This window comes from Emiliania huxleyi (genome assembly GCF_000372725.1).
Source record: "Emiliania huxleyi CCMP1516 chromosome Unknown EMIHUscaffold_164, whole genome shotgun sequence".
Classification (NCBI taxonomy): domain Eukaryota; phylum Haptophyta; order Isochrysidales; family Noelaerhabdaceae; genus Emiliania; species Emiliania huxleyi.
The window spans coordinates 221,637-233,877 of record NW_005200941.1 but is presented as its reverse complement, the minus strand read 5'-3'; the positions used below and the strand labels follow the sequence as shown (position 1 = coordinate 233,877).

At 64.2% G+C, this 12,241-nt stretch overlaps 2 protein-coding genes across 2 annotated transcripts; both read left to right on the top strand.

The window, feature by feature from the left end:
* Window positions 1-4,238: 4,238 nt before the first annotated feature.
* Window positions 4,239-6,381, top strand: EMIHUDRAFT_230523 (hypothetical protein; the record flags this gene model as incomplete). The annotated part of the gene is made up of 6 exons (XM_005785097.1): window positions 4,239-4,709; window positions 4,837-4,923; window positions 5,099-5,325; window positions 5,716-5,908; window positions 6,135-6,183; window positions 6,302-6,381. The coding sequence occupies 6 exons, from the start codon at window positions 4,239-4,241 to the stop codon at window positions 6,379-6,381; spliced, it is 1,107 nt and encodes a 368-aa protein (XP_005785154.1).
* A 3,291-nt stretch (window positions 6,382-9,672) lies between these two features.
* Window positions 9,673-10,596, top strand: EMIHUDRAFT_42817 (hypothetical protein; the record flags this gene model as incomplete). Its single annotated transcript, XM_005785096.1, has 2 exons — window positions 9,673-9,812; window positions 9,993-10,596. Coding segments are annotated over 2 exons (744 nt in total), but the record flags the coding sequence as incomplete, so codon positions are not given.
* Between the last annotated feature and the right edge of the window lie 1,645 nt (window positions 10,597-12,241).

Here is a 12,241-nt window from a genome sequence, read left to right as displayed (position 1 = left end):
GGGGAGCTAAGAAGCGCACCCAGAGGCCGGGCGATTGGAGAGCACTCACTCGCCTTTACTCTGTTTTGGTGCTGCTTGGAGGAAAATTCTTTATGGGGCGGCGAAGGAGGAGGAGCCCGAAACGGGCAGCGGGGAGGCTGCGGCATTGGCCGCGCCCCTGCGGGGCCTGGCGTCTGCGCCAGGCTGCGCTGGCACAGCGGACAGGGTCACTTCTTTTTTCGACACTCTCCGCCCCGCTTGCAACGCGACAACGGCTTCATCATCTTCATCATCCTCGACATCCATCGCCGGTGCGGCGGCCGGCGAGGCCGCGGCGGCGGCGCCAGCGTTGACCAAGAGCGCTCGGAAGCGGCTCAAGGAGAAGGCGAGGAAGGGGCGGCGCGCTGCAGAGGCGGCGGGCGAGCCGGAGGTGGCGCCATCGCCGGCGCCGCCGCCGGTGTTCAAGACGCTCAGGGAGAAGAAGGCGGCTCAGGCGTCAGCGGAGGGCTGGGCGGCGGAGGTGGCGAGGGCCGAGGAGCTCTACGAGGAGCTGCGCGAGCGTGCGCCCCAGCACTGCCGCCGTGGCGGCAAGTGGGCGCGCGAGAAGTTCGTGATGGCGGTGCAGGGAGAGTTCCCGCGCGCGCGAGGGGCAGGCGTTCCCAAGGGGACGATCCTGTGCCTCGGCAGGGTGCTCGACGCGCACGATGAGCAGGATGACGCGGAGGGTGGGCACCGGGACTGGGAGGAGGACCCGCTCGGGTTCGACACCAACCCGATGCTGCTCCGCGCCATGTGCATGGCGTTCGAGTGAACGCCGTGCAGGCAGCCCGTGCCTTTTGGTGTACCGCGTTTGTACCGCGTCCTGTGCCCCCGAGTTCATTTAATAAAAATTCTTTGCTCGACTTCGAGACGTTCGGCGGCTTCGGGGACGGCGTCCGCAGAATTCTTCGGCAGGCGGCGGACCAGCTGAGTAACAAACTTTCGCACGCTCAGCACCTCGATGAGGTCACATGGACCACCAAGAACTGGCACGGGCTGCAGATGCAGCGCTTGTCTGTCGTTCTCCACACCGCCGTGGCGTGGCAGACGGTGAACGAGCTAGCGTGCGGGGACAGCGGCATTGTGCACGGAGCTAAGTGCATTGCCGTTCTTAACGGAGTCGCTTAGGCGGCTCCGGTGGTGTGCCGGTGATAGTACTAGCACGCGCCAGTTCGCACCTGTGTCGAGCCTGTCTGCTGTGAGAGAGAGTTGTCTTGTTTAAATTCTTTATGCGAGTCGGATGGTACCAGTCAGCCACCTCTCTGTGGCGATGTATCGCCGCGCTACCACCCCGTCGTACCGCCGCGCCGTCTCCACCCTGCCGCTCTCGCTGACCAAGCGGCCTCTGCCGAGCACACCGCTACGCACCGAGCTCGAGTCGCTGTTCTGGCGCCGTCACCAGCAGAAGACGGGCGTCAAGCCGGAACTCGCCGACAAGCTGGAGGCGGCACGAGGAAGCGGGTACGCGAACCGCTCCGCGCTTGCCCTCCACCTCGCCAAGAGCTGGAAGGTGAAGCACGCGGATTCGCGAATGCACGAAGAGGCGGAGCGCTGCACCGAGTCCTCCGTTACAAAGCCCGGCTGCGTGGTCACGACCTTCGCGCTCGGCGTTGGAGGCACCGACCTGGGCTTGCTTCGCGCATCCATCTGGCCAGAGGGCCCCGACTCTGGCGCCGAGCCGTGCAAGACCGCACTTCTCTTCTCGCTCCAATCCGACCCGGCACTCCCTCTCGCCCTAGCGGGCTACCCCCTCATTGAGAAGGCGCGAGACACACTCACAGCGCCGACCGTCGGAGTGCAGCGTCTCCTCGGCATCGCTGCCCTGCCAGGGCTGTGCCAGTGGATATGCGACGAGCGAGCGTGGGAGCGGATCGAACGCGAGCCGTTTGAGACCGAGGTCCGCCCACCTTCCTGCTAGCGGCTACCGAGCCGCCGTGACCTCCCGCCTGCGTGTCTCCCTCTCGCAGGAGGAGTGGCGGCGAGCGCAGGAGGCGGTGGAGGGGGTCGCGCGTGGGGAGGCGACGCTCGAGGCGGGCCAAGGCACCTTCGCCGCCGCGAAAGACAGCTTCAAAGGCCTCGCCCTCGAGTACGCCTCCCTTGAAGACGTGGACGCCGAGAGCACGGCGATGGAGCTGGCTGGCGGGCGGCTCGTCGGCGCGACGCTGTAGAGCGCGCACACGCAGCGCGCGGAAGAAAGACGGGACGCCCGCCGCCCGCCGCGCCCCAGCCGCGCACACCCGACGGCGAGGCACGAGAGAGAGGGAGGGCGTGGCGTGGCCGTCGAGGCACGGTGCGACGCTCGCTGTGGTTAGGCACAGCCCACTCTTTCCTTTGCACCTGATGCTACAGAGGGCTGACAGCGCGCTGACATCTCCCCGCGGGAGGGAGCCCATCGCACCACCAGGTGGAAGAGAAGAAGTGGGCTGGGTTAGGCATCCCCGGTGGGTGGTTTCACCTGTAGAAAAGAAGTCTCTCGTCCCGTGTGTCATCGACCCCTTCCGGTGCCCGTTTTCTTTCTTTCTTTCTTTCTTCACCGCTCCCTCCCCTGCGAGCGGGGCGGGCGGTGCGCGCTGTGCCTCTGTGTTCGTGCGTCGCCCATCTGTAAGGGATGTCGGATGATGCCTGCTCTAATTATTTATTTATTCCCCCACCCCTCGTTTGGCGTGTCCGACTCATTTATTCAGCGGTAGAGAATCACGGTCCGTCCCCCAAAGTGGCGTGGGGTAGTAGAGGGACCCGCCCTGCCACTGGGCACAGCGACTGCCCCGCCGACGCTTCGCGCGCGCTTTCGAGAGACCTCACGCAGCACCCACAGCGCCGGCAACGGCAGCGCCCGCGTGGCACGCCGCGCATACCAGGCGCCCGCGCGCACCGCGCGCGGGCGCGTCACGCACATCGTCGATCACTCCGCCGCATCGGGCAGCTCACACACTCGCGCGCCCAACACGCGCCACACACCCGTCCCGGCCAGAGCTGCAAGTTCAGGAAGGCATTCTCGACGTTTTCGACGGCCTGCGGGTGCCACTACTCGCGGCCCTTCAAAAAAGAAACACGGCACTCAAGAAAAAGAAACTCGCTCGAAGTACCTCGCCTTGTGGTGTCCAAAGGCGTGCGAGTAGCCGACCGCCGAGAGGGAGAGGAGTAGAATATAGGGTGGTGTTTAGAAACACCGGGTTCGGATTCAGTCTACTCGAAATGTTTGATCTTGTAGTAGAAGTTGTGTGCGTGGTACCCGTCAGCCCGGACCGTGGCTGGTTTTGTGATGAAGGTGGGAGAAGGGTACGTGTCGGTGTTGCCACGGTGGAGCGAGTGGACCTTGCCGCTGATGGTGATGCGCGGCGGGTCCATGTGGTAGCACTGCTCGACGCGACGAAGGGGCCTGCCCGCTGGCGCGACGCGGCGATGGAACAACCCCTTGCCGACGGCGTCAGCGGCCGCGGCCTTTGCCCACCGTCGGCCTCACCCTCGCCGCCACCCCCGTCGGCCTCGCCCTCACCGCCGCCCCTGTCGCCCCTGTCGGCCTCGCCGCCGCCGCGGCCACCCTCTGCCTTGCCCTCGCCGCCGCCTCAGGGGCGTTCAGCGGCACCGGCGAGGGCAAGGCAGAGGGTGGCAGGGGCCGGCGGTGCTTGTTTTATGCGTTTTCGAGATTGGAGATGAGAGATGGTCAGTGTGAATGAATCCATAGCGCATCTCCTTGAAGGTTTGAGCCCCCCTCCTCCCCCGGGTCCCCAAATCGAGATTGGAGATTGGAGATTGGAGATGGAGATCGGAGATCTGACTGAATCCGGCCTAAGATGACGACGTTGGAGATTGGAGATTGAAGATGGAGATCGGAGATCTGACTGGATCCCCGGCCTAAGATGACGACGCTGTGGATTAGAGAGTATTGGAGATGGGGAGATCGGAGCCTACCCACCCCCTAGTGGTGTTGATAGATGTTTTATAGATTTTTGTTTTTTCCTGCGGTCTGTGCTAGTGGGGGAAATGGCTCAGTGGGAATAAATTTTCTCGGCCGAGGCTGAGTCAGGCAGGTGGCCGCCATTCTGTTCGGTTTTGGCCTCTTTGTGTCCCTCTCAGCTCACAGCCATCACCCTCCCGCCTCCGCTGGCACGCGATGCACCCTCCTCCGATGGTGCCGAGGGTGCCTCGGCGCAGTCCTGATGGCTGCCGCCACCTCCGCCCTCAGGAAAGGGGCACGACCGCTGCACGACCGCTGCACGATGCCGCTGACCGCGAAAGCGGAGAGGCGCAAGCGACGCAAGGCCTCCGAGGTGGCCGCTGCCTCCGTCGAGCCCGAGGTCGCCACCGAGGCGCCGGAGCCGCCCGCCGAGCCCCACAACGAGTCGGAAATGGAGGTCGAGCCGGCAGCGCCCGATCAGACGGCGAACCGCCTCCTGCTCATGACGGCAGAGCACGAGGCGGCGGTGGCGCGGCGGTTGCTCCAGCAGGGCGGTCGCTGTTGGCTGCATCAGCTTATCGATGACGACTCCGAAGTCTTCGAGAGCGAGGCGAAGGAGGAGATGGTGATCGTCGCGCGGGAGGTGGACGACTACTGCTTGATGGTCGGCGACACGCGGCCCGAGGGCATCTTCGGCTCCACGCTCGCGGCGGAAGCCGTGGTGGCGGCCCGCGATTTCGAGGAGTGCGTGAGAGATGGGACGATTGTCGGCCGAGGAAGATTAGGCGACTGGGTAGTTCCCGATCTCTCCGAGGAGTACGACGACCTGACGGAGGCAGAAGAGGCCGAGGCGAGGGGGCTGGCGGCTAGAGCCAGCTATAGGCGCGCGATCCACCAGCCTCGACTGCGTCACGGCGCAGGAGAACTCGCTGCGCGCAAAGTCCCCGGAGCACCGCGCGCGCGCCGCCGCCATCCTCGTCGCGCGCTGCCACGCACTGGGCCTCCCGGTCGAGCCCTAAGCACGCCACCTGCCCCACCCCATCCGCCCACAAGCTGAAAAACCCAAAAAAACAGGTGTTTCTAAACACCGCCCTTTCCTGTACCCAATGCCCAAACAACAGACGAGGGCTTTTCCGCGGACCTTCAAAACTGTCACGCACGGCCCACAGGCTGCACGACAAGAGCGAGGAGGCGGTGCGGGCGGCGGCCGGCTGCACCGCCTCTTACGAGTTCGACACGCCTCTGGCGCTCAGCTCGTTCTGCCCGGACGGTGAGAGTGGCACGGTCCACGGCGCGCCAAACCTCCGCCTCCCCACCCCACCGCAGGTGCGACACATCGACCTCGACGACGAGCTGAGCGACCACATTGAGCCGACGCCGCACCCCGCAGAGGGCTTTCCTGGGCGGTGGTGAGGAGATGGTGAGCGGCTGCTGCGCTTTCTGCTTTGATTCAGCTGCCCGGAGAGAGTGTGCGTGGCGCGTCGTGGGTGGCTGCCCCGCTCAGAAAATAATATGCGGAGAGATCTGGCGCGAGAGAGGCGCGAGAGGCAGGGGGGGCACACCCGGACCGCTAAGACGTCGTTTATTTTGCGTGGCTCGTGTGAAGGACTGAAGCTCTTTTCAGGAGCTAAGTGCATCGCCGCCCTCGGCCTCGCGTCCCGTGCCCAGTGTCGTGCGAGGGAGACTTGGTAAAATTCTGAGGAAGCCGTCGCCCGCGCCTCGCCTGTCGCGCGAATCGTGTCGTGCGGCCGCCCTGTGAAATTCTTTTTCAAGGCGGTGCGCGCCTACCCGAACGTGAGGGGCACGCCGGCGGCGCCTCCCGACGGCAAGTACGCGGGCGGCACCCTGCGAGGCATCCGGGTGCTCGGGGCGTACCTCGGAGACGACGAGTGGCGGAAGACGGAGCTCGTCGCGAGAGTCGAGAGGGCGCTCAAACCTCTCGAAGGCATCCTCAAGCTGCGCGACACGAAGGAGATCCACACGGCGCAGCAGGTGATGCAGGTCCTGCTGCGCTTCTGCAGCAACACGACACTCACCTTCTTCCTCCGCGCCATGCCGCCGTCAGTCACCCTCCCCGCCGCTAAGAAGCACGACGACCGAGATGATTGACACGGCGCTGACCTAACTGCACGACGCACTGGACCATCGCAACTCCAACAGCGATGGAGGAGCATCACCACGACGACCGAACCGCGGAGTGCCAGCTGCCCCCCTCGAGGGGCACTTCGCGGCCAAGGGCAGCACCCATGCTTCACCAACTTCACCATGTACCTTGCCAAGACCAAGAAAGGGAGGGCGGCCACGCCGACAGTCGCGGCGGCCTGATGGCCGCCCTCCCCGGGGACGATGGGGACCCCGCCGCAAACCCCGTGCACCCCCTCCCAGGCTCCCAGCGGGCGAGTCAACCAGCCCCGCGCGGCCGAGCAATCAGCGCCTCCAAGCGCGGCCGCGTGCACCGCCGGTAGGAAGACCGGCGGGCCGCTCCACGGCGCGGCGGCCCCCGGTGGCGGCGGTCGGCCCGAAGCCGACCCCGCCGCGCGCCTGCCTTCCGCAACCCTCGGGCTTCAATGCCACCCATCGGGAAACCCGCCCCGCGACACCGGGCCCTCCGCCTGCTCGGATCCAGCGAGTAGACAAGTGTTGTCATCAACAGAGTAGAAGAATCTGACCTCAGGGTCATTCTTAACATCGAAGGCAAAGAATGGTGAACATAAAAAGAAATACTCCTGCAAGAGCCGCCGCGTGACTCCATCCGAGGCGCCGAACAACCCTTGAGCACTACCTTGAGCACAAGCAACGCTCCTACAGAGGCGCGCTCTGCCCCGAAGAAAAGCCGCACATCCTAGCAAGCCGCGCCGGCCAGCCGTAGCGCCTCGCTGCCACGGCGACTCAGGAAATAAAACGTGCAGCACAGCACCGTTGCCTCGCGTGCGTCGCTTCGCCAGCGCTCGCGCACCACCCCCTCTGGGCTCGGGCCCGGTGCCGTGATTCCATCGTCGTGAAACATGAAGAGTGAGCCATCGCTCTATTCAGATCCGGGAGCCCGTCGCCCAGCAGCACTCGTCTGCATGACTTTGCAAACCGCTCGCCATGCCGGCCCGTCCCGCTCACTACTCCGCTGCCCCGCCCCCTCGCAGGTCCGCCGTGCGATGTCGTCTGAGGCACAGGACGATGAAGTGATTCCGACAACTACTTCAATGGGGTATCAGAAACTGACCGAACCCGACATCGAAACCGGCGACTCTTTGGGACCGGCCGCGAAAGGTGGGTCTATTTCGATGACGAAAGGCTTCCTCGCAACTTTGCTCACGGCAAACACCTGCTGCACATCATTTGTGTGGATAATCCTCGGCGCCGTCCTGTACATGAACGGTTTCACACCTCGCGCATCTGAGCTTCAGCCGCGCCTCGATCCCCCTTCGCCCCCGCCACCCCCACCAGGAATCAGCAGCTCCTGCACGATTTACCACGCCAGTGCGGCCGTCTTCGAGGGCGTCATGCACAAGATGACGGCCGACGGGCTCACGGAGGTGGAAACCGAAGAGGGCGAGATCGCAACGGAGGGAGACGACGCGTCTCTCGGTTTCAGCAACGCCTTCGCTCCCACCTTCTTCGACCTCGAGTGCCTGCTTGCAAACGGCACGGGCGATCCCTGCGACGCGTATGTGGCCGAGGCTTTCGCAGACCAGATGTTCGATCCTCTGCGCGTAGACTCGCTGGTGAGGCTCTGGCTTTCCACGATCTTCCTCTACTCGCTGGCTCAGATTGGTGGCATCCCACGGCCACGGTTCATTGACCGCAGGATCGACTGGCCCGGATGCGTCTTCTGGCTCTCTTGGATGGTGACACAGCTGTGCCAATTCTTTGTGGTCGGCATTTCCCTGGGGATGCAGATTGTCGCCTTCTTCGGCGTGTACGAACGCACTGCGCCTTGCATGGTCAGGGTCGACAACTTTACGCTTCTGGACGAGTTCGCGATGGTCACGTTTGCGGCGCAGCCAGCGCTCCTCAGCAAGCTGCTGCTTCTCGTCATTTACGGTTACCTGTTGTCGCTCGGCGGGCTCGTCTTCATTGGGCGCAACATGAACGAGGTTGACTTTAAAGCTGAGGCTAGCAAGACCAGCACGCGCCTCGTGCAGCCGATCCCGCTTGCGAGCGTGCTCTACTTCATCTCACGGTGGGCGCTGTATGGCATCTGCCTGGGGACCGTCGGCGGCTGGCTTGGTGGGCTTGGTGGACCGGTCGCCTCGTGGGCGGCCGCGCTGGTTGGGTGGATTCCGAGCAAGCCCAACCCGAGCCTCGTGCCGCCGATCCCGTTGTACCATGAGCTCTTACTCATCTCATGGTGGGCGCTGTACTGGGCGCTGTACTGCCTGGGGACCGTCGGCGGGTGGCTTGGCTGGCCGGTCGCCTTGTGGGCGGCCGCGCTGGTTGCGGCAGCTGTGGGCTCGTTCACGGGAGGATTCAAGCGAGGGAACGACTCGCTATCTCGCGCAACAATCGCCGAGTGCGCCCTTGGCGTTCTCCTCGCCCTGCCGATCCTGCCGAATCTTGTCTACCTGCCTCTGGGGGGCCTCTTCCTTGCGTTCGTCAAGCTAAGCTTTGCCGCCGGGCGGAGTTCACTCGATCTGATTGACTCGACAGAGGAACTGAACTGGGCCCGCTGGAAACGGCTCGAGGCCCTTACCAAGACCGCAGCGGCTGCCACCAAGCCGACCATCAGCTGGCTCGCCCCGCTCGGAAGCCTCAAGCTGTCCAGCGGCATGTCAATGGTGGTGCAGGGGCTGCCGTACACCGAGACGAGCCTCTCAACGCTGGCGGGCGGAATTGCTTCCGTGCTGGGCTGCCTCGCGCTCTCTCCACTGGTTGCATACGGCACGTGGGCGGCGGAACAAGGACGGCTCGAGCCCGATTACGATGTCGAGGCCAGCACGGTGGACGCGGTGCAGGCACGGCTGTGGATACTGTGGCTCTTGGTGGTAGCCATGCCCGTGCTGCTGTCTTTAGCCGACGAGTTTTTGGAGGGCAAGCTCCTCGCCAACAGGTGCCTCAACATTCTCCTCACCAACGCCTTCCCCTTCCTCCTCGCGCTCGCCATCATCTTCACCTCGCAGGACGACTCGTTCATTGAGAGATTAGTCTACGCCGACTCGCCCATATGGAAGCACGCGCAGGTCTGCTACGCCGACTCCTTTGCGTTCCTCGCCACGTTGCAGCTCGACGTGTCGGGTCTGCAGCCCTTTATCGACAGCGTGATGGCGGACATGGTCGCCTTCACGGGCGACCCGTTGGGGGCAGCGCAAGAGGTTGTCGCGCGCCTGGCCGAGATCGCAGCGGACCCGCTAGCGCCTGTGGGGGAGGTGGTTGAGGCGGTTGCCAACATGTCGCGCTATCTGGAAATCGACGCGTCCTACTTTGTGGAACACTCGGCGGCGCTCGACATTCTGAATGTAGCCCTGGGGCTGCTCAAGTTGCTGGCCACCTACGGACGCAAGGCGTTTGCGTTCTACGATGTGGTGCTGGGACTTTTCAGCGGAGAGAAGAAGGAAGTCGACGAGGAGGACGACGGGGTGGTGCAGGTGCACGAGTGCGTGGCAGATCCGAAGAAGGCGCAGCACGAAGCCGATTTGGGGCTGATTCTCCAACGAGGCGTTTACTCTGAGGATGAGTCCTCGTTGAAGGTGACGAACGCCGGTCTTGGGGATGGGGATGCGGCGACTCTTGCTCTCTGGCTGAAGGACAACAAGGTATTGACCTCCTTGGACGTGGGCGGCAACAGCCTCACCGAGGAGGCGGCCCTGAGCATTGTGCGCATCGAGAGGCAGCGCAGCAAGCTCACCTCGCTGGGCTTGGCTGGCTGCAGCGTCGGCCCGACTGGCGCCGCAGAGATCGCCGAGTACGTGTCGGGCAGCGCGGTGCTGACCAACCTGAACCTCTCCGCCAACGTCATCGGCGACGAGGGCGCCAAGGCGCTGGCATCCGCTCTTCGCAAGCCAGAGGGGGGTAGGGGAGGGACGGTCCGCCGCTTTGGGCTGCGCGGGGTAGGGACAGGGGCAGGGCGCCCGGCGAGAGCCAGAGATGCAGATGGCGTCAACAGGGTGCTCACCGACCTCAACCTCGGCAACAACGAGATTCGCGACGAGGGCGCCGCTGCGATCGCCGAGGCGCTGCGCGGCAACAGGGTGCTCACCGACCTCAACCTCGGCAACAACGAGATTCGCGACGAGGGCGCCGCTGCGATCGCCGAGGCGCTGCGCGTCAATGGGGTGCTGACCAAGCTCTACCTCGCCTTTAACAGCATCGGTGACGACGGCGCCGAGGCGCTGGCCTCCGCTCTGCGCGTCAACGGGGTGCTGAAAAACATCAACCTGCTGCGCAACGACATCACCGTGGAGGGCGCGGCTCTGCTCTTGAAGCTCTTCCGCAAGCGGCGGCACATGGAGTCGCTCTGCGGCGTCACGCCTGGCCAGACGGAAGCCAACTTTGCTAACATGCGACTCGGTGACGCGGACGCCGTGCTCATCGGAGCCGACCTGGAGTTTAACGGGGTGCTGAAAAACCTCGAGCTCCAGGACAACAGCATCGGCAAGGATGGCGCCGCTGCGCTGGCCTCCGCTCTTCGTGTCAACGGGGTGCTGAAAGACCTCAAACTCTGGAACAACAACTTGGGGGGCGAGGGGAAGGGAGTGATTCGGGATGCGGTGAGCGGAATCACTTCCCGCCGGCCCCCCGATGTGAGTTTTGGGTTCTGAGAGCGGAGTTGGCGCAGGGAGGTGCATGAAATCGGACAGTCTTGTATGTCTTGTAGCGCTTTTTGGAGTGTAAAGGTATCTAATATTTTGTTTGTTTTCAGCAGGGATCGACCTCAGGCTCAACAATCTTGGCTCGAGGCACTGCGAGGGGAAGGCAGTGATTCAAGATGCGGTGAGAGGGCGGGAAGGGTTCAAGTAGAGGGCCCACAGCGTCCTAATCTAAAATCTGAGGATTGAGGATTCAGCCTTCGCTTTAGTGAGGCCAAAGTGAGTTTATGGATGGGTGAGAACGATGCGCGACACGAGGAGGCACACGCACCGACTCGTCGGCGACTCTGCTGCACGCCGTTTCAGAATTTTTCTCAGCGTGAGCGAGACGTGGAAGAGTGCCACCGTCGGGTAGGACGGGTCGGCCCGGCGCATCGGAGTAGCCGTCGTGGTCGCGGCGAGCAGCGCCGGCCACTCCGGCGCCGCGTCGGCAACATGGGAGCATGTCCACCGCCACTTCGCGGTCGCAGCGCTGTTTGTCGCCCAAAACGCCGCCTATCCCTCTGGCGGGCCAAAGATCGCCTCGCATGTCGATTTTGACTCGACGGGGGCATGGAGGTATCACGTCTCCATGCCCCCGTCAAGTCGGAGCCAGTCTGCGGCGACCACAGCGCTCACCGCAGGGATAGGCGAGCTTTTCAGAGTCAAGCGATTGCGCGAAATCCCACACTGGTGGATTTTGGGGCGCTGTGGGCCCCAGCAAGTGTACGCCAACTCAGGGTGTGTGGCAGCCAGCTGGCTGTGTGTCTTGTGAGCTTGTTTGTGTCTGTGTGTCGCTGAGGGTGTGGCGTCTAATGCAGTGCATCGTGTTGTGGAGGGGTTGATGTCGAGCCATCTGCGCGCTCGGCACGAGCCCCTCAGGCGCCTGCGCGCCAACCACCCCCCCGGTGTTTTGACACCATTATTTGGTATATTAACCTCGCGGCCGCCTAGATAGACTGAAAGAGTTAGACACCGCAGGAGTGAGGCTGCTGCTGCTGCTGCTGCTACTTACTTGCTGCTACGTTAGCGCCTGCTGCTGCTGTTGCTGCTCCACTGCTGCTGATTGTGGATACGATTTCTCCGATCACCCCGCCCGCCCGCCCCGCCCCGCCTGCCCGCCCGCCCACCCGCCTGCCCGCCCGCCCGCCCGCCCGTCCAATCACCCGAGAACTGTTCACACCTGGGCAGCATTCGCGCAGGTACCGGGTACGAGTAGCGCTGGGAGTCGATGCCCAAAGCTCGTGGCGGCAAGGCCCGCCTCGGAGTGGAGTCGAATGACACATGCTGCTTGATATGCCTCGACCCGCAGCCGCAGAGCGCGCTCTTCTCCGCTGCTCTCCCGCCAGGCTCCGCCGGACCAAGCAGCGCCGCCGCCGGCTGCGGCCACGTCGCGTGCGCGGAATGCATGCAGTCGTACCTGCAGAGTGCGCTGCCCGCGGGTGCGCCGCAGTGGAGTGCGCCAGGCCCGCCATGCTTTGACGCGCCGGGAGGATGCATTGGCCGCATCAGCGGAGATCTCGCCGCGGCACTGCTCTCGCCGCAG